Below are 22,658 nucleotides of genomic sequence, written 5' to 3' on the forward strand. Positions count from 1 at the left end.
TTTCGGCATACCAAACCCTAATTTAGACAAAGCCGCAAGCGCTTCCCTTCCAAGCTGCAAGCGCTTCCCTCCATGCCACTGGCTTCCAAACGGAAGGTTGCAACAATCAACGACTATCCTTCCTTCTGAGATGCAAATCTCAGCCGTACAAGTTCGTCACCGAGCCGGCAAGCCCTCAATTTTAACTTGCCAAACAATAGCAACATGCTACACGTTTTCCACGAAAACACTCGAGACATCAAAACATGTCACAAACTGGGGGATGCTCATCAGGGTATTGGTCTGGCGGTTTACAGCGTGCGACGTGCAATACGCCCGTTACAGGAAAGTGTCATAAGAGTGAGGCGGTTAGTAAATACAAGAAGTAATGGTGAAACGTTTCCTTCATTATGGAAACATCAATTCCATGCTTTACCTGTTACCGCTTTCTTCCATTACTCAACTGTTTCCACTTCTTACGAGGCTAGGGTACGTTTCGTTGCGACTTGTATAAATAGGTCTCACCTATTTCCACCAAAAACAAGTTTTGGTCAGGAGAACAATACCACATCCAGAAATCACCTGGTAGCTTTCTATTCAGCTCGCCAGTTCAACTTTCGGATACAAGTCGCAAAACACCCACACTTCCAGAATCAACTAATCTGGCCTCAACACTTTCTTCGCTTCCCTCCCTAAGACCAACCCTTCTCCTTCACTTTGTGACCGAAGCAAGCCTGGAACGGCCATTTCTTGGTTTAGGCCAGGATTGTACAGATTGATCTCTCAAATCAAAAGTACTCCCGTGCAGTACATTGTTTTGGGTTTAGATTTGTTTCTCACCCGCACTCACATGAAATTACCGAAATCAGCAAAAACGGTTTTCACCCACAAACATGGCGTTAGTTGAATTCATAATCAAATATGAATGCCATTTAAAAAGTTGGAAAGAGAAGGGTTTAGGGATTTTTGTCAGATGTTGGAACCTATATTCAAGGTCCCTGGTCGCATGACTATTTATAGGGATCTTTTGATAATCTACATGGATGAGAAAAAATATTTTGAAAGATTATCAAGGCATCCAAACAGAGGGTGTCTTTGACCACTGATACATGGACTTCACCCAAAAATTTCAATTATATGTGTGTAACCGTTTATTATGTTGATCAGAATTGGAAGTTGCAAAAGAGAATTATTTTGTTTTGCTAGGTGAAAGGTCATATAGGTACTGCAATTGGTAACATGTTGGAGAAGTGCTTGTTAGATTGGGGACTTGAAGATGTGTTTGGTGTGACTCTGGATAATATCAGTGCTAATACAAAGGCAATCGACTATTTAAAGCAAAGTATGATTGGTTGGACAGGAGCAATCAAAAGGACTGAATACTTGCACATAAGATTTCTTGTTTGCTGTAGTTTAAATTATTTAATTGTTAATTCAAGTATTCAACCATTGTTGTAAATTGCAATTGCTAATATTTATTGGTTTTTCATTCTTATAATAGGTAAGGTGTGTTTCCCATGATTTTGCTCTGGTTATAAAAGATGCAGTTAGACTCTATAACAAGTCGATCGCAAGGATCATGTCAGTTATCAAGTATTTTACTAGTTCTCCTGCTAGATGGGATAAATTTAAGCATTGTGCTACACTAGAGAAGATTGATTGCAATAAAGGATTGATATTAGATGTCGAAACAAGATGAAAAAGCACATATTTAATATTGGAGGCTGCAAAAAAATATGAAAGAGATTTCAAAAGGTTAGAAAAGTATGATAGAGACTATAAGAAGAAGTACATTTTTGAAGAAGTTGAGTCTGTTGATGTACCTAGTCATGAAGATCTTATTGTGCTATCTAATTCCATGGAAGATTTAACTTTTAGTTTTTCATCGAGTTCTGAATCTGAAATGGAAGTTAATACTAATCCACAAGCCAAGAAGAAAACGATGAAAAAGAAGAAACAACCTCGTCACCATGCTCCCTATGTAGATGATTGGCGTTATGCGAAAGGCCTTGTGAAATGCTTAAAGGTATTCTTTAATGCTACTGTTAGATTTTCTAATGCAACACAAGTTACTACTCATACTATCTTATGGGAAGTGGTACTCATCCATGAACAGTTGGTTCAGTTTAGAGATAATGTGGCAGGCTCTTTTGTGAGAAATATGGCTGAAATTATGTTTGCTAAATATAATAAGTAATGAGGTACGTATGAATATATGAATTCTGCTTTATTCTTTGCACAATTGTTGGATCCATGAGAGAAAGAGAATGGATTGGAATTTGCTCTTGAGCGTTTGTATGAGAAAAATAAGTACAAGGTTGATAGAGTTATGAAAAGGGTGGAAGAAGATATAACGAGACTCTTTGAAGAATGTAAGTCTTTGTATGCAGTTGTTGAGGAAAGTTCAACTGGTATTTCTGTAGTTGAAACTTCAGTTGCTGTGGAAGAACAAAGCATTGAGGCTATGCTGGGATGAGGAGGTTGGATCAATTCATAAAGCATGAAGGCCGAAACCAACTACTGATGGAAAAACAACATCATATTTTATCCAAGGAAGAAAAGGCATAAAAGGAACCTATTTAGTGTTGAAGGATTAAATGAGTTGGATAAGTATAAGTTGGAGGAATTTGACGAAGAATAAGTGGAACCGATTTTGACATTTTGGCTTGGTGGAAATGCAATAGTACCAAATATAAGGTACTCTTGTATATGGCAAAGGATATACTAGCCATGCTGGTGTCTTCAGTTGCTTCTAAATCATCATTTAGTACTGGAAAACGTGTGCTTAGTCCTTGGAGAATCTCTTTATCTCATAGGAGAGTTGAAGCATTGTTCTGCACACAAAGCTGGCTACAAAAGCCAGTTGCTCTTGATCTTCTATCGGAGTATGTACCAGATGATAACTCAAGCATTAAGGAAGGTAATGTAATCTGTTGGTTCTTTTTTTTCTCTTTGTTTCTGTACTTATTAATTCAAAGTTATTATTTACTTAAAGTATCGCTTGTTGCAGCAATATTGGGTGCTTATCCAGTACTAGAGGAGTTTGATGATCCAATGATCCTTGATTGTTGAAGTTCAGATCTTGTTGCAGACTTGAGATGGAAAGTAACTATGGAAGTGCTGGTTTTAACACTTTTATGTTAAACTTTGAAGAATATTTTCCTTCATTTATGTTAGTTAAAATCTTAAAGAACTTAAAGTAGTTAACAACCTATGTCACGAACTTTGAAGTTATTTTCATCTTTATCGGTTTATGTTAGTTAAAACTCGGTATTTTTGAAGTTTTTTTCTTGTTTTTGTTTTAAAGAACTTATATTATTTATGCATAGGTGTGTTTTTGTTTTAAAGAACTATTAAGATGGCAGGGAAAAACTGCATCAAAATTCAGGAAAAAGTAAAACCGCAGGAAAATTCCTGACACAGTTTAAAACCGGTACCGAACCGAGCCAACTCGGACTGGTTTAAAACTGAACCGGAGGATGGTCGGCTCGGCTACGGTTTCAGATTTGAAAACCGACACCTAGTCTGCTCGGTGGCCAGTTTCACCTAAAAACCGGGCCGACCGGACGATGTGCAGACCTATAAGTTGTCCTCTCAGTAATGTACACTTTTGGACATCAATACGAATTGGGAATCCGGAAGGTTACAAATTTGATGTTTACTTTACATGAGAGTGTAACGAGAGGAACAATGGCGCTTATTACACACCGCCACTCCTGACATTCTAGTTTCTATAAATACTTGAGATTTGTGAAATTACATCTGCTAGTCTTAAATAATTTGAAAATATACAATACTTTGGTACTATTTATAGGTGAATTTCAATGGGAACTATTATTTTCCATTTTTACATGTCATAGTCTGACATAATTATTTGTTATCAAAGATAACATTCTTTTAAACTTCTAAAAGGTTGTCACAAGTTAAATTTGCTTATTGAGAGAATTCAAGATAAAGGATTTTGGAACCATGTCTCAAACTTTATAAGCATTATAATGGTCTATCATTTTGTCAACTTCAGAAAGTTCTGACATGTTTACATGGATAGGTAAGTAACCTCCTAATAAAACTTGTGTAATATCAATCTACTTTCACATTGGAAACGGGTATGTAACATTCTCTCTGGTTTGCAATACATACCAGTTATAAGTAGCTTTTATGCTTGATTTTATATATAACTTTGTATGTTATACTTGAAATTATTTGTCAGTGAATTTCCCAAACTTAATTAGCATTAATATGGAGGCATCGGTCTAAAGATACTTTGTATATTGATTTTTGTGTTATCTCTAACATTTGATATTTGTTTTGATGGTTGATGGTATTTTTCAATGATGTTATAGTAAGATGATTCGTTCACTCAGATTTGTTGAGAATTTGTTTTAAGACTTAATAAAGAAAATAAGGAAAAATATATATACAAAATTTTTTCACAGGATGAAGAGAGACCGGGACTCGGGATTTCACTACTTTTCATATTGTTGTGGTTCAGTCATTACTTCTAGACAATATAGCTCAAACAAAAGAAGTTGTGACTCTAATTCTTTGCCATAAATAGATTTCGTAAAATATTATTTGTAAGTTAAAAGCATGACGCATCTGAAGTAATTAAAACTAAGCATGCGGCATCTGACAAAATAACAAGTAATTAATAGAAATCATAAAGCAATTAAATCTATGCAAAAAGTCAATAAAAGAATTAATTCATTTACCACAATCATGAAAAGTTGCTTCCTCCGTTGTCCCGGTGGTGGGGTTTAGCTTCTCATGGTGAAAACACACTCAAAGGAATTTTTCATTGCTCAAAAAGGTGCTTACAAGGATGAAAAGGGAGGAACAACAATTAAAACCGGGTTTGTAACAATTATATTTGTTACAAACCAGAACGACCCACAGTATGTGTCACTGATACTGTTGCTCTAAGACTGCTGCCGCTGTGTCGCAATAACTGTAGCAAAATAAGACTGTTGCCGTTGTGTCGCAAAAACTGTAGCAAAATAAGACTGCTCAGTGTGGGTCTTATGTTCTTCGTGTTCTTGGTGCAGCAGCAACAATGGAGGTTTCTAAAACTATGATTTTTCGTCTTTGTTGTGTTCTCTTTCTCTCCCCCAACTCTCCATCATCCTTCTATGATACCTTGTGAACATATTTATACGTGATTGCGACATTGAATCTCCTCCATTAACTCCAAATAATTTTCATTTATTAGGGTTATTTTCTTTTCATTTTTATCACTGATATTGATTTTCACGCGTTCTGAAGCTTCCATGTTGCCATATTTAACTTCTTCACACTCCAAATAGTGGTTAGGTTCTTCCAAACACGAGCAGCACACGTCTAACTCACTGTAATCCCGTGAATATCTTCTTCCTTGTACGTGCTGCCCTGTTTTCTTCTCACGGATTTTTCAGCCAAATTCGATCGAAACAAACACCCATACCAGCTTTGTTATGACATATCACGTCTACCCACTAAGTTTCAGCCCTTTAGTCTACCCAGAACTCCTTCAAGAATCGATCGAAAACTCTGCCATTGTTGCTGCCATTTTTCCCGCCTTTTTTTTCATTTTTGAATTTTGGGAAGAAGATGTCCTCCCCCTAATCCTGTACGGGTGTCCCTTTAGCACTTGTCCTGGGGTGCAAATAGTATTTTTCGGCGTAAATAGTAATTTTTCTGGGATTCCTTCAGCGCATTTCTGGGGTGCCTTTAACACATTTAGGGGGTGCCTTTAGTACTTCACCATGGGGTGTAAAACACCACTTTTTGAGCCAATTTCGCCGCAAGAGCTTATTTTTCCAAAAACATCTACAAAAACATAAAACACCATAATAAGTACGAAATCGAGTACTAACAATACAGAACATTGAGGACAAATTAGTCACAAAAATGTGTCTATCAATGGTTTATCCAAAGTCTCGTAAATAATGAACTACATATAATCAGTTTCCATTTTAAAACTTGTTAGACGAGACAACAACATCCTTTTTGCAGCAACAAACATGATCATCTATTATTGTTTGAAAGAAATTTATGAAGAATAAAATATATACCAGATACAACAAATCAACCGCCAAGAATCGGACAAAAACAATTCAACTTGAGATTTGCAATTAAGTTATGGTAACATAAAGGTCTCCATTACCAACAACAATTTTCTTGATTTGAAGATGATTGTTGATTAGCTATTTATGAAATCGTATCATCAAACAAATCAACTGAGATATATTATTCATGCTGGAAGATATTGGATATCTTGGACTTTACACATTGTACTCTTTTTCCTTTGTCAAGGTTTTTGTCCCTTTGGGTTTGCCTTCTCAAGGTTTTAACGATGCAACATATTTGTGTCCAATTATTTTTCTTAATTTACCTACAGTCGTACTCTTTTTCCTTAGTTAAGGTTTTTCCTATTGGGTTTTCCTGAAAAGGTTTCGATGAGGCAACCGACTTGAGGATAATTGTTTAAAGAGATATTCTAAGAAATTATTTAAAGACCAACATACCATTTCCAACAAAGATGGCTAGTATATGGGTTCTATTCGAAGACAAACATATATCATGGAGATCATATCATTAGGGAGAGAATCATACCATCGGGGGGATAATCATATTTGTGTAATTGACACTGGACGTTACAAGAAAGTGTCATGAAGTAGGGAAATTAGTGGTGGTAAAAGTAACAGTGTAATTAATTCATTTACTTCATCATGGAAGCATAATGACTGAAGGTTACACGAATTCACTTCCCTCATCATGGAAGCATAACGCCTTACGGTTACACGTTACTCTTTTCTTCCACCACTCAAACGTTTCCACTTCCTACGAGACCAGGGTACGTTTTCTTACGACTTGTATAAATAGGTCTCACCTATTTCCACCAAACAACAAGTTTTGGTCAAGAGAACAATATCACATCCAGAAATCACATGGTAGCTTTCCATTCAGCTCACCAGTTCAATTTTCTGATACAAGTCACCAGAAACACCCACACTTCCAGAATCAACTATTCTGGTCTAAACACTTTCTTCGCTTCCCTCCCTAAGACCAACCCTTCTCCTTCACTTTGTGACCGAAGCAATCCTGGAACGGCCATTTCTTGGTTTAGGCCAGGATTGTACGGATTGATCTCTCGAATCAAAAGTACTCCCGTGCAGTACATTATTTTGGGTTTAGATTCGTTTCTCACCCACACACCCGAAATTACTGAAATCAGCAGAAAAGGTTTTCACACACAAACAATTGGCGACCACAGTGGGAGATTATTATCTCGGTTGCAATGTCAATTTCCTATTCCAAATCTCATTTTTCAACCCAGACATCAAGATGGTAGAAAAAAACGATCCGCGCGGGGTTCAACGGCTTAGTTGTCAGTTATTAAACGACGAGGAATGACTGGGGACTTCCCGCAATCACAACGACGTCGCCCACAAAACTCAGACTTACGCTCGGAAGATTCAGTCTGTTGGGAGACCCTAAAAGCGAGTAAATCTTGTTAGACAAAGTGCACAATCTGCTATTTCAAGTTTTCACATTGATGATAGAAACTGATAGCCATGTTATCCCCAAAATTTCATTCCATACTTTCTACCGTCATACGACATTCACGGTTCCATGACTCTTCTGGAATATTTGTGTTACTAACAGTCATGATCAAAACATCCATTATTCTAAATATTCATTCCAAAGAATAATCCAAAACCCTCATAGGTAACAATTACCTATCAATCCAAAAATCCAAAAAGAAATCAATCCATAACTAGGCGTTCGCTTGCCTTTCAAAAAAAAAACCTAAGAAAAGGAGTTCAGAAAGTAAAAGTATTCAAGGAAAATTGCCTAACAACGGCTCGTTCTTCTTGGAGAAAATATCCTTCATGCTCTGAAGAGCCGCATGCTTCAGCTTTAACTCCTGGGACAACTTCTCGACTTCTGCCTCCTGTTGATTAATCAAATCCGCGGAAGGGCCATCAACCGCTTCAGCCTGCAGCCTTTGGATATCGGAGAATCGCTCGCAAAACTAGGAAGCATTAAACTCAAAGTCTACACACAAATCCCGGAGGAACTCCCAGTTTGAGATCACATCTCGTGAAACAGTATGGCTAGTAATTCTGCACATATCACGAATTGAAGATAATATTTCCTCCACCCGCTTAACCAACGCGAAACGGCTAGTAACCTTCTTGGTCGTTGCGATATGTCCATACTACTCCCATATTCTGGTATACAACTCCGCATGCTTAGATGGTACACTGAAGCCTCCGATCAACACGTGGTCTTTATGGGGATCCAAATATGGAGGAGCGAAAATGGCGCTCGCAACTGAATCTGTGACCGGAAGCGGATTCCCGGCTACAATTGCGCCAACAGTTGCCGAGGTACTTCCCACCATATGGGTCGCAACAACGTCTTCAACCTTCATTTCTAAATCACCAGCAGGCGTGGTTTCCACGGTTGGAGATAAAGTTACACTTTCACCATGACGAGTCTCTATTTCAAGACCCTCTTCAGAAACAATTCATTCCTGCGACATTACGGTTCAGTTTTGTTTCAAAAAAAAAAAAAAGGAGGAGAAGAAGAAGAAGAGTACGAAAACTTACCAACTCAGTCGCGGACTGGCTGGAAGAAGATTCAGTGCTACTTTCAGAAGCGCTTTCATCATCATCACTGGATCCCGAACTCTCCTTTTCTTCGGACTCTTCTTCGTCTTCAGGAAACTTAGCCGATTTCTGGATGTGCGCAAGTCTGGCAACGGGGTTTGCGTCGTCAAGACCCTGAGTTAGGAAAAAAAAATACGTTTAGCAACAAAATAGAAGATTTGTGTGAATCAGTCAAATCAAGAAGGAGCTGTGCATACCCGTGTGTTGAAAGAACTGAAAGTCACGAGAGCTGACGAATCCGACTGAAAACCACCCGCACGGTTTTTAGACCTTCTCTCCTTTTTCTGGGAACTGTCCACGTCCAGGCTGGGAGATTTTCGCTTAGCTGTAGAAGGCGATGTTCCGCTAAAGTCGCAGAGGAAGGCTTGCCACGAGAATTTTCCACAACATCACTCACGAATCCGTGGATGACAAGACACTCATCCTTCCATAACTTGTTGTACCTAGGGGTTGTCACTGGACTTCGTTCTAGGAGCAGAAAAGGAAAGCTTTTACCTGGCGCGAAAACACTGGCATTGAGAAGAGCTGACAACAATTATTCCGGAGCAACCGGCTGACGAATAAATGGGACCCCTTGGTCAAAACCCATATGCCGAGCCGCCCTGTCAATATTATAAGGAACCGCCTTGCAACATCCCCGGAAGAAAGATGGCACGTGTCCAGGGATACAACTTCACATAAATACGACCTCTCCAACGCTCATATTATCTCCAGCAAAAAGCAAAGTCAAGTTCGGAGCAGCGGCGAAAGTGTTCGGCTGAACTATGGACGCATGGACTGGAGCCCAGGGACGAAAACTAAGGGCAGAGGCATTGTCAAGAGAGTCGATGAGCTTTGATCTAGATTTTGGGCGCTTATTCCACCAGCGCAGTATTCTGGAGCCAGACTCAGGAAGTGGAGCCGACAGTTTGGGAGCATATGTTGCGAAATGATCCCACAACCATGCTTGGAGAAAAGCGACGTGAACATACGAGTCCAGTTTCATATAACCATCTGAAGCGTACATGTCTGCGACCAGATGGGTAAAAGAACCAAGAAATAAGCCACCAATAGGAAGAACGACGCCTTTCACCAGTTTGATGGCAAATTTAATAAGCTCCTGTCTTATTTCCTTCTTACCAGAGCCGTCATCAAAAATATCTCTGGAAAACCACAGAGCTAAAAATGCGGCAACATGGAGTGTATCATCTAGCACTAGATCCGACTCATCAGGGAACCACTCAGGCACCCACCAGCTATAGAAGCACTTCGTCTCGTAGTCCTTCCGAGCAAATCTCTTGACTTCTCGACAAGAGTGGCACACATTTCTTCTTCATCGCCGGACAACGTGATATCAAGATTCCATGTTATGGGAAGGTTCAGTAAGACGGATACACTCTCTAAAGAAATGGTCATTTCACCCCACCTACATATGGCGGTGTGAGTATCTGGACACCATCTGGAGACAAAGGTGATCAATCCCGCGATGTCTTTCCTAATTTGAAGTGTTGCAGAAGCCATGACAGCTCCAATGATTTGCGCCTTGGTCAAATTGGCTCTCACACAGTCTTGACGTATCATGAATTGCATCCATTTATCAAAAGAGCGCAATGGACTCTGACAGATTTTGAAGTCGATAGGAGAAGCAGGATACTCTTTCCTCTGAAGGCAAAACCGCATTACGCGCCCCGGCCAAACCGACTGGACCTCTCCTTCATTTTCTGAACCAGTCAGAAGGTTCGCCACATACTTGGGATGGGTTTTCCTCGGTGAAGAAGACTTCGTAAAAAATCCATCATCCGTGTTTGGCTTGCAGTTACCAACGTTCTTCAATGTGGTGGCGGGACTTTTCTCAGGTGACATCTTAACAAAATTCCTTATGCTTTTGAAGTAAATACAACGAAGCAAAACGAAGAATTACTACTTTGGGGAAAACCATACATAGAGTCTTATCAAAATCGGTTATGACAACAACACATTTGCTACGAAAATTTCTCTTTGGCCACAAGTCATGACATTCACGACTAAAGGAATGGGGACTGATGCCTTCTCAACGGGATGCATGTGATTCCGCGGGAACTACGCTCTTGTCCGAAACTAGATAATGTCGCAGGAAACATGCGAAGCCGCGGAAAGTATGACCTAGGCCAAGTTACGCTTAGTCATGGGAAATATGCTCGCGGCCAAAAAGGGGAATGTTTCCACCACAGAAACTATGCACACGACCACAAGAGGAAAAGGAAACCCTAGAGCTAGGTTTTCACGGGAGGAGAACTATGGCAGCCACCCATTCACGCGTGCCTATTTTGCATAATAATTGGCCTTCTTACTATCGATGTGACGACTAATATTACTACGATACTGCTAGCAGTGAAGAATCATTCATACAAAAGTATTTCTTTATGGAGAATATGTCTATGGCTAGGGTTTGCACCGACAAAAAAAAAGAAGAGAAGAAACGTTGGAACACATACCTAGAGTGCGCTCGCCTACTTCTCTGCTTTGCTGCTAACGCGGAGACGTGGAAACAAAGTCAATGTTACAAAAATAAAAGATGTGCGACACCTTTTATATATATATTACTTTTGGAGTTTTGGTAGAAGAAGGTTTCCTTTTATAAGCGCAACACTTTTGGAATTAGGATGGAGGAAGATGTCTTGTTTAAACTATGCACGGAAAAGGTAACCGGGCACGCAGAGGCAACGCTCCATGGCGCCACCAATCCGCGGCCAAGACAACGCCATTATTCCCGCGCCTAGACAGTACCATCTCCGCGCCCAAGCCTTCCACGCCCAAGCTAATGGCTTCGCGCCAAGTCATCTTCGCGTCCAAGCCTTCCGCTCCCAAGCTAAGCCAATGGCTCCGCGCTCAAGCTATCCGCGCCAAGTCATCTCCACGTCCAAGCCAAGCCAGCAGCTCCTCGGCCATTCCGCGTCCAAGCCAAGCTAGCACTATGCCAACGCTCCACGGCCATTACAAGCTAGCCACGCCATCTGCCATGCCAAGATAGCACTACGCCAACCCCCCATGGTCATTACAAGCTAGTCGCGCCATCTGCCATGCCAAGCTAGCCGCGCCATCCGTAACTTCAAGCTAGCAGTGTCATCCGCAGCCCAAGTCAACCGCATCCTAGCCAATGCTCTAGCCAGCAGGACCACGAGCCATTCCTTAACCAGTAGCCAAAGATGCCGCACTGGTGCCAACGACCCATGGCCAAGATGAATCTATGCAAAATCCGCCAGCACAAGGATCACATATTTCTCATGCCTTCCACTAAAGGTTAGTTGAATTTACTTGGCGATCTCTTCACGTCTTGCTCTCTCGATTTTACTCTTGTTTGTCACCATCTCATGCTTACCCCGCAACAATGCCACTGTTACGTGCTAAGCAGGGGACTTAATGTTGATGGTGGTTTTTAGCTTAGGGTTAAAATCGTAAAACCTTGCATCTGATGTGACGTCACTCTGCAAGGAAGCGGTGCTGCGAGTACTAACCTCTCCACCGACATATTTATTGAGCCGCTCAATACACTTTTATCCATAACACTTTGTAAATTTCGGCACCTCGCCAATACAAGACCCACTGAGTACTTTCTTGTGCTATGTTCCCCAGCGGAACCCTTTAATCGGTATGGAATGACGGATTTATGTTTACTCGCAGCGGAGTAGCATGAACCTCCAAGTACCAAAGTTAAGTCCATCGCACAAAATGCTCAGACGGAAAGTACACTGCATTCTGTAGATAAGGATTTTTGTGTGGAAGCATACAAAATCCAGCCAATTATTGTGATAACTCACAAAAAACTCATAAACCCGACTAATTTGCAAAATTAGAGTTCCGCGCCCCGTGCAGTATACTAGACCCCGTTGGTCGAAACTATGCTTAGACAAACTAGGCAACCAAATCCGCCACAACGTACTAAAAGTGTGGTCGCGCCATAGCATGCCGACCCTCTTTCCATCGACCAATCAGGTCGCTTTAAACTCGCCACGCGCACTAGAAGAGTGGTCGCGCCCTAGCTTGCCGCCCCCCTACTTTCATTGACCAATTAGGTTGCTCCAAACCGGACGCAGCCTCAAAAGAGGTCGCCATACTAAGTCGGCTTCCCGAAAGCGCCAACTTCCCAAAACGCGCCAACTTCCCAAAACGTGCCAACATGTCGCACGCGCATGCCGCACATGCCAGACGCGCATGCTGCACGCGCATGCCAGACACGCACGCCAGACGCGCATGCCAAACGCGCCACTGCCAATTAAAGATATCCATGATCGACGACTACCTTTCCTCCTGAGATGCAATCTCAGCCATCCAAGTTCGCCACCAAACTAACATGGCTTGTGGCCACTTTTGAGCGACCATGACGCCAAACCCTAAACTAGCACGTCGTTATGCCACGGCTACTGGCATGCCACCATGCCACAGCTAATAGCACGTCGGTATGCCACGGCTACTGGCATGCCACCATGCCACAACCACTAGCACGTCGCTATGCCACGGCTACTGGGATGCCACCATGCCACAACTACTAGCACGTCGCTGTGCCACGGCTACTGGCATGCCACCATTCCACAGCCACTAGTACGTCGCTATGCCATGGCTACTGACACGCCACTGTGCCACGGCTACTGGCATGCCACCGTGCCACAGCTTGGCATGCCACCATGCCACAGTCACTAGCACGTCGCTGTGCAATGGCTACTGGCATGCCACCGTGCCACAGCTACTAGCACGTCGCTATGCCACGGCTACTGGCATGCCACCTTGCCACAACTACTAGCACGTCGCTATGCCACGGCTACTGGCATGCCACCATGCCACAGCTACTAGCACGTCTCTATGCCACGGACACTGGCATGCCACACATAACAACCTGCTACAAGTTTTCCACAAAAACACTCGAGACATCAAAACATGTCACAAACTGGGGAATACTCATCAGGGTATTGGTCTGGCGGTTTACAACATGCAGCGTGCAATGCGCCCGTTACAAGAAAGTGTCATGAAGTAGGGCAATTAGTGGTGGTAAAAGTAACGGTGTAACCAATTCATTTCCTTCATCATGGAAGCATAATGACTGACGATTACACGAATTCACTTCCCTCATCATGGAAGCATAACACCTTACGGTTACACGTTAGTCTTTTCTTCCACCACTCAAATGTTTCCACTTCCTACGAGACTAGGGTAAGTTTTGTTACGACTTGTATAAATAGGTCTCACCTATTTCCACCAAACAAAAAGTTTTGGTCAGGAGAACAATACCACATCCAGAAATCACCTGGTAGCTTTTCATTCAACTCACCAGTTCAATTTTCTGATACAAGTCACCAAAAACGCCCACACTTCCAGAATCAATTATTCTGGTCTCAACACTTTCTTCGCTTCCCTCCCTAAGACCAACCCTTCTCCTTCACTTTGTGACCGAAGCAAGCCTGGAACGACCATTTCTTGGTTTAGGCCAGGATTGTACAGATTGATCTCTCGAATCAAAAGTACTCCCATGCAGTACATTGTTTTGGGTTTAAATTCGTTTCTCACCCACACACCCGAAATTACTGAAATCAGCAGAAACGGTTTTCACCCACAAATACACGGCTGCATGGATTTTAGGATGTTAATAATTTCAGCTTCATCAGATATTTTGGTCAATACTTCATTATCTGCATCTATGACATATCTTGGTAATAAATTCATAAGAAGATCATCAGTAGAGGGATTTGGAGTACTCATGATATCCTAAAAATGAGAGTTCATGAGCACTTCCAAATTATCTCTACCACTGCACCAACTCTTATCCTTTTTCTCTGGTGACTATGTAATTTCTTGATTTTTCTCTTGTTTGCTTGCAAGTGAAAATGGTTGGTATTTTCATCTACCTCGTTGAATATAATTTTTATTGACTTTTTTCTTATAAAACTCATCTTCCCGCGCATGTCATTCGTTTATATTCTTTTCAACCTCCTATACTAGTTGAGTATTATCCGATGTTGAGTCCGGTCGCCGAAGAATGCATAATTGTTGATGTAAAGATTTTAAATTACCTTGAACATTGTCGAGCGCGTCGCTATTCCATTTGGATAGGTATGTTCTTGTTTTCCGTAGCTCTTGATCCAGTATATAAGCCATAGATCTATTAAAGTGCTTAGCATATGAAATTTCTATTTCAGCCTTGCAAGTGTTATCTCTTAGCCATATTAAAAAAAAAATTTTGAAACTGCGAAATGTGCTAGGAGATAAATCTAGAAATGTAGAACAATGATCAGATCCATATAATGGTAGATGTTTAAGGCAAGACTCAGAATAATGTAAAATCCACTTAGAGTTTACAAGATCCCTATCTAATCTAGATTTAACTCATGTCGATACCATGTCTATTATTGTTCCAACTAAATTGGTTACCATGATAACCCAAATCTCTTAAGCCGACATCATGAACAATTTGAGAAAATTTAGTGGACTGATCAGAAGTACTTGCACTATTAGCTCTTTCCTTAATATGGAGAATGGTGTTCAAATCACTTATGAGCACCCAAGGAGCAGAAATGTGGTACAGGTCGCACAAAATCATAATTGAATTTCACGGTTCATTTTTTTTTTTGAGGGTATGGGGAGCCATAAACACAAGAAAGAATCCACTGAGGTTTAGATGGGTTACTTTGAACTAGACAATGTATCATATTCTTATCATTGGTAAATGATATATAACTAGCCCATCTTTCCATAACAGGAAAATTCCTCTAGCTTTACCTATGGAAGGAACACAAAAAGAGTTTGGGAAGCTCAAAGGTCTATTGAATCTAAGAACTTTGTATGAGTTTATTTTTGTCTCTTGTAAAAAAAATGATATATGGGTTAAGCATTTAATTATATCATAAATATAATTCCAAGTGTTTTTAGCAGCAAAGTCATTTCAATTACATGGGATGATTTTCATAGCTTGAAAATGAGAGGGTGCCATCAACTTTTTCGTTTGGATACATGTATCTGTAACTGCAATGAAATTGTGTCATACTTTAATCCTAGTACTAGACTTGACTTAAGTAGATTAGAAATCAAGAAAAGGTTTTGTGCGCCTAACAATAATAACTAGCTTGAGATAGAAAAATTGCGAGTTCGACCGAGCAGTTCTCTAACATAACTCTTATGAAAATTGGTAACACTAGATTAAAATTTTAAGTAGTTGTTGATATAAATAAAAGTATGGAAATTTAAAATTTGAAGTTTAGGATATACCTGAGAGGAATCTTCATGAAATCTATTTGTGGGATCAGAGACACTTGCGTCTGAATCGTTCAAGTTCATCAACACATTTGTTTGAGTCCCCATATTAGCAGCAATGTCGGTATCAAGAGTCTTTGGTGGTGTAACATGGATGTTATGGGGGTTCATGGTTTAGAATTGAGTTTTTCATTCTCTTATTCTGTTTAGGTATATCAGGATGTTCTTCTTCTCACATATCTTCCTCAAAGATAACATTACCAATACTACCCTTAACTTTCTTCATAGACATCTCTTTCCTCTTATTGATGAGCTTCATATTCAACAACAGTTAAGTTGTCAAGGTACAAAACATATGTTGTGTGAAAACAACTACCATCCAAGTGATCTATAAAATATCAGATGTTTTTGGTTATAAATCCCAGCGGTGACATGCATGGCTCATTGTACGCCTGCAACAAATGTTCAACCAGTTAGATCACCTGCACCTATTAAGACCCCGGAAAACAGTGGCTTGTCTGATACTATCATATACTTTACTGTGATACAAGCTATGACAAAGATACTAATGAAACAGGTTTTGAGCTTGTTTTGACTGATATGGCAGGGACCTTCGAGGACGCAAACTCATCAAAGGAACAACAATAATAACGGGAGAAGCAGAGTGCATTACCATACTAGAAGGAATCAAATGGATGGAAGACAAAGGCATTGGCAGTTTCTGCGTTCGACGTGATGCAAAGAGTGCAATCACTTATCCGAATAATAATAATCACCAATTGTATTTCCATTGGTTTAATCAAACTATTTTAGATGATTGTCAATTTGTTTTGAACAATTTTCATTTCTCAAGAATAGATTTTGTCAACAGAATGTTTCTATCTTTAACTGATAAAGCAGCAAAACATTATAGTGGGAATAATATAACGAGCGAATGGTTAGGTGACAAACCCGACTTTCTTCTGAATATGTAATCTCTTCTTTAAAATGAAATCTATTATCTTAGACCAAAAAAAAAAAGAGTTCTAGGAAGTGATTCTATTTTTTCTTACCGGACACGCCATAAACATCATCTTGGGCTCCTTCAATTTCATGGGCGACTAAAACTCTTCATGATCAAGAAACAGATCCGCCTTGCAACAAGGTTGTAGTTGCAGGAAATCCTACAACACACCCCTTGTATTATCATGACTATGATTTCTATATCTAAACTTATTTGATATAAAAATAAAGATAAAGATAATGAAAATAGAAAATAAGACACAAGATTTACGTGGTTCGATCAATTTGATCTACATCCACGGGATTAGGTTTCACTATGATCATTGAATTACATTGAGACTCCATTAATGAGTGTTTGGAGCTCTCTCTCTCTGGTTTTTGGGGAAGAATAAGAAGATAATAATAATACCAGTTACTTTTCTCTCTCCTACCTTTCTCTTTATATAGGATGCTACCTAGTGGATGACAGCTCGTATACAGTTAAGATTTCTCCTAATTTCGGATCTGGCTTGCGATGATATCGCAAGCTTACAAATGTTAATTTCGCAGATCTTCTAATCTTCGCAACGTTATTACATTTTTCTTATGTTTAAGCTAATATCACCTATTGTGTCGCTTCTCAAAATGCTCTGCGACATTTTTGTAATGCGTTGTTAAGAATTTCGCGAGCGTATAGTTGTCGCGAAATTCTGATCCTACAAAGATAGACACGTATATTTCGAAAATTTTAAATTCGATTTTCTTATGGAGACTCGTGACTCATGAGTCTTTGAGTCACCGGAGGATAAGATTTCGGAAAAAAAAAATCTGACAAGCTATTTATTTTATCAAAAATAATTCTAAGAAATGATTCTATTTTTTCTTACCGGTCACGCCGTAAACATCAAGGGTTTTGGGCACTTTAAATTTAACGAGCGACTAAAAATCTCTAAAAAAAACGAATCCTTGCATCAAATATTTTGGAAATTTTAAATTGGGTTTCTTTTGGAGACCCACGAGTCATCGAGTCATTGGAGGATTAGGTTTCGCAAATAACACCTTAGCGCGCGGTAAAACCCAAATTAGGAAGACAGTAATTATGTCGTGCTGCCCAATACTGTATCCGATGTTTCGGTGATGAGGAGCATTGTTTAAATTTCCTCCTCATTATAAATATTACAAATCAGCAACCATCTAGAGAAACAAAACAGAAAGAAGCAGTGAGAAAAAAGCAAGTAATACTTTCTTCTTCTATATAATATATTTCTGGGGATTATTCCGCCACTACTTTCTGTGTGAATCTTCAGAGATTCTGGAAAATCCCCAGCCAAAAAGATACTACAGATTATCACTTTCCAATACTTCTCAGATCTCCTGTCTTGATATAATTCTCGGGATTCATCCACTTAAGCCTCTTCTCTGAGACGTAACTCCCAGTTGTAAGTCCAATTCTGTTCTTTCAACTTCTACAGGATTTTAGTACTTTTGTTCCACTGACAAACCAAAAGTAGTACCACTTTTGTTTCTCTTTATCAATCATTATTGCAGTAGCATCTCTATCATTAGATCTGAATTTATCTACTACTTTTGTTCTCAATTGTCTAGAATTTGGAAAACAAGTGAAAATATGAAGAATTCAGTCTCAGACCAAAGTTTCTACATTGAAAGTGACGATGAGGATGAAAGAGTATCGGAAAGAGACGGGGAAGAAGGAAACGATTCGGATTCTTCCGATAATTCATCGGAAGGTAGTCAACAGCAAAACAGGCCTAGTTCTTACACCACTACTTGGCCACAGAGTTACAGGTAATTAAACAAAACACCATTAACCAATTACCTTTCATTCTCTCTGTTTTATTCTCATTAATTATGATTCTATAAACTTTTTTTTTCATTATAATTTCCACTTTTAAATGTGATTTTAATAAATTAGTGATTGGTGGAATTTCAGAATTAGCTAGTGTATTTCAAATTCTGTACTGCATTGGATTCTTTTTTCTCACGTATTAAGAAATTTTATAAACTAATCAAATAACTAAGTAAGAATTTGACTTAACTAATACCCCAATTGAAATAAAAAATTTGCAAGAAGAACATTGCGTGAGGGCCAATGGCACATCGCATTGACGTCTGGATTTTGTGAACATCAGCATTGTAGGTGGCGCATTGTCATTCATAAAGTGTTCTTCTCCCAATAATTCAATGAATTTGTTTTCTTATACTCATAAATAAATGAATTTCCAAATGATAAAATTCATAGACATTAAAATTGCTATAACAAGTAAATAGTAAATTATGAAATTTGAATTGAATTGTATTTCCGTAATAATTGGATTGTAATTATTTTGTTCCAACTATTTCAGGCAATCCATGGATATGTATGGTAGTTTAGCATCACCAAACATTGGATTTTTGGGAGGGACACCTTCACTGTCTAAATTTGGCAGTTCTTTCTTATCCTCATCGCTAACAAGGCGACATACGCCAGAGGTGCTCTCAAATTTGATTAAGCCATTGTTGCCTACGCATGGCCAACAAACGCCACAGAAACAAAGTTCTCATTCGTTACTTCCCCCTATTCCAAGTGGTAGAAAGTCATCTATACAGAAGATAGATATCCACTTGAGACCTTCATCTAAAGTCTCGCATGAAATACCGCTTCCTCGCCATAGCACTTATGGCCAATCTGTTATGAATGGTAAGTACACTCTTCACTGCTGTATTCTTTTGACACATGCATAAGGTGGCAAGGGATGACTCATTTTGATAATTAGGACTTGATCATTTCTTGGTTAAAATTAGGTCATTACGTGTGCTTGCTGAGTAATCTAATAATCATGTAACCACGAAATTAAAGAACCTGGTCAAATTAAATCAAATCAAAGAAAGAAAAACATCAAAAAGGAAATCTCGAACACGTGGTGTGAGTTGAGTAAGCTCCGTAAACAACCGAGCTTATCTGGCGGTTCAAGGATCATCTTTGATGCATAAGTATATGCGGCGACACGAAACCTAACACCAAAAAGTATCATTATGAATGTCAACATTAGGGAACATAACAGTACATCAAGTTGCTATGTTGAAATGGGAACGGAACTTTGATGCATGTGTCCAACAACATTCAACACATGATCACATGGTCGAGAAGTTTCATAAACGCGGAGAATAGATCAAAATCCCAATTCATCTCTATCCTTCTCTCATTATGTTGTCTCCTGATCCAGTAGCTGTCGTATCAATTGTTAGGTGAGGCAGCCAGAATAATTTCTACCCCATTGCTCCCAGTATTCCCAGACTTTGTGAGAATTACTGTTAAGGGAAATATGCTAATGGGAAATCATAGTTAGTCAAAAAAACGATTTGATTGATATGGTGTTTGGTGTACATCCAACAGACAAGACCTCGTTCTGTTTTTAGATCTCAGCCCACTTCCTCAGCTTGTTAATTGTTTTCTAGTGTCATCTTATTCCATTTAATGAAGCATGTTCTAAAGATTTTTTATATTAGTGACTAGTGTGAGTTGTGAACTGACCCATATGCCTGAACAGTCCAAACGTGCCCAGTCAGATAGATTTGTCATTTTTCTCACAATAATATCTCTTTTTAAATAAATAATTCTTTGATGAAAAGTGTACTGGCATTGATCCACACATAAAGAAACCAAGGTCAATCAAAATTTCCATATTTTCACTTTTGAGTTGAAGTTTTCTTTTATGGTGGTGGTCGAGTAATTATTAATTTTACTGTTAAAGTAAAACTGTAATATATCTTCCATTTTTGCAGGAATTAATGTTCTGTGCGGAGTTGGAATATTGACGACACCGTATGCTGTACAACAAGGTGGATGGTGGGGATTATCTATACTTCTCATCTTCTCTATACTCTCTTTGTACACTGGAATTCTTTTGCGGTACTGCTTGGAAAGTGAACCTGGCCTTGAAACTTATCCCGATATTGGTCAAGCTGCTTTCGGCACCACCGGTCGATTTATCATTTCTGTAAGTAGTAGCTGTCTTGAAGTTAGTACATTTGCTGCAGATGAATGTTGTTACCCTAGCTATTACATTTCATCTTCATTGAATATTTTCATGGTCAATGCAGATTATATTATACGCTGAGCTATACGCTTGTTGTGTGGAATACATAATCCTCGAGGGCGATAACTTATCTTCATTATTCCCGAATGCACATTTGAGTATAGGAGGTCTGGTGTTGAACTCGCGTCATCTTTTTGCGGTGATCAGTACACTTGCTGTTCTCCCTACTGTTTGGCTTAAAGATCTCAGTCTTCTAAGTTACATATCAGCTGGAGGAGTAGTTGCTTCAGTTTTGGTAGTAGCTTGCTTGTTTTGGGTTGGAATTGTTGACAATGTTGGAATTCACAGTAAAGGGGTACCTCTTAATCTTGGTTCGCTTCCTGTTGCCATTGGTCTGTATGGTTACTGTTACTCTGGCCATGCTGTTTTTCCTAACATTTATACCTCTATGGCTAAGCCTAGAGAGTACACATCGGTTCTCCTGACAAGGTATATCTGCCAAGAGATATTACTTACAAAGTGATGAAATTGGGAGCTTTACTTGTTAATAACGAGCTTCGAATTACTAACTAAAACCTGATTCTTCCTTCGTGATTGCAGTTTTGCTATTGTTACCTTGATGTATGGCGTGGTAGCAGTGATGGGGTACAGTATGTTTGGTGAGTCAACACTGTCCCAGTTTACTCTTAACATGCCACAAGACTTGGTTGCTTCAAAAATCGCTCTCTGGACTACGGTATATTCTCTTCTTTACATGATTTATTTGAGAATCACGATTGCTAAACCTGGAGTTGTTAACTTGTTTTGCAGTTTTCTTCTTAATTCTTTGGCAGGTAGTAAACCCATTCACCAAATATGCTCTAACCATGTCACCTGTAGCCATGTGTATCGAGGAGTTGATACCATCAAGCCATATGAAGTCACCAATGTATTCAATCCTAATCAGAACATTATTGGTGTTCTCTACTTTGTTCGTCGGGCTTACCATTCCTTTCTTTGGTATGTTTCATTCTTGAATTATCCATAGCTTATGCTGAAAACATAAGTTATTTCAGCAGATTTTCATGTTTTCCTGTTAATATCTTTCAGGTTTGGTCATGGCGTTAATCGGATCTTTATTGACAATGCTTGTTGTAAGTTCTTAATTGACTACAGTTTTGTTATAAGTTTCTTTTCTTAGTAGAGGGCATGAGTCGCATACAAATTTAGAGCTTTTAACTTTTGAGGATTGGCAACTCACTATGTCTACAAAAATTTTCTGATTGAAAAACACATTTTTACCTGCAGACTTTGATTCTTCCTTGTGTTTGCTTTCTGGGCATCTTAAGGAGTAAAGTGACATGGTTGCAGGTATTTCCATTATGCTCAAAACCTCTCCAATCTTGCATGTCATTTTTGCAGTTCCTTTTCTTTTCGGCTGTTTTATAAATCTTTATTTCTTGTTTAAACAGGGGTCACTCTGTATTATGATTATAATAGTAGGAGTTGTGTCATCAACCTTCGGAACTATTTCGGCCATCTCCAAAATCATCGAAAACTTGGGTTGAGACGCATAGCCGCAAGCAAGGCAGAGCACATTTGTCGAAATTCACTTATATGGTTTTCATTTTCTTCGGCGGTTTCGATTAGATTCTGGAATTTGTAGCTCTTAAACATCTTAAGTTCTACCTCTTTTTTCCTTTGTTGTTAGCAGTCGCCGCAGTTGAAATCATCGATCGTTTTCACTAATACAAAATCATATATTTTTTCTCTAGTGCTCCAATGAACAATGAAAACCTGGCAAGGAAATCAGGGAGTGAATGAACTCTGA

General features: G+C 39.4%; 2 protein-coding genes across 2 annotated transcripts; both read left to right on the forward strand.

Moving 5' to 3' along the window:
* The first annotated feature begins 1,218 nt into the window (after positions 1–1,218).
* LOC113311952 lies at positions 1,219–2,455 on the forward strand. The gene is made up of 4 exons (XM_026560735.1): positions 1,219–1,380; positions 1,481–1,572; positions 1,723–2,131; positions 2,240–2,455. Exons 1-4 carry the CDS (start codon positions 1,219–1,221, stop codon positions 2,453–2,455), a joined length of 879 nt encoding a protein of 292 aa, XP_026416520.1.
* Positions 2,456–18,013: 15,558 nt separating this feature from the next.
* Positions 18,014–22,597, forward strand: LOC113309284 (amino acid transporter AVT1C-like). Its single transcript, XM_026557711.1, has 10 exons — positions 18,014–18,250; positions 18,417–18,617; positions 19,175–19,509; positions 20,595–20,809; positions 20,913–21,337; positions 21,449–21,584; positions 21,682–21,847; positions 21,938–21,981; positions 22,136–22,198; positions 22,300–22,597. Exons 2-10 carry the CDS (start codon positions 18,439–18,441, stop codon positions 22,393–22,395), a joined length of 1,659 nt encoding a protein of 552 aa, XP_026413496.1. The 5' UTR covers positions 18,014–18,250; positions 18,417–18,438; the 3' UTR covers positions 22,396–22,597.
* The last annotated feature ends 61 nt before the right edge of the window (positions 22,598–22,658 follow it).

The sequence above is a fragment of the Papaver somniferum genome, chromosome 9 (assembly GCF_003573695.1).
Source record: "Papaver somniferum cultivar HN1 chromosome 9, ASM357369v1, whole genome shotgun sequence".
In the NCBI taxonomy this organism is placed as follows: Eukaryota; Viridiplantae; Streptophyta; class Magnoliopsida; order Ranunculales; family Papaveraceae; genus Papaver; species Papaver somniferum.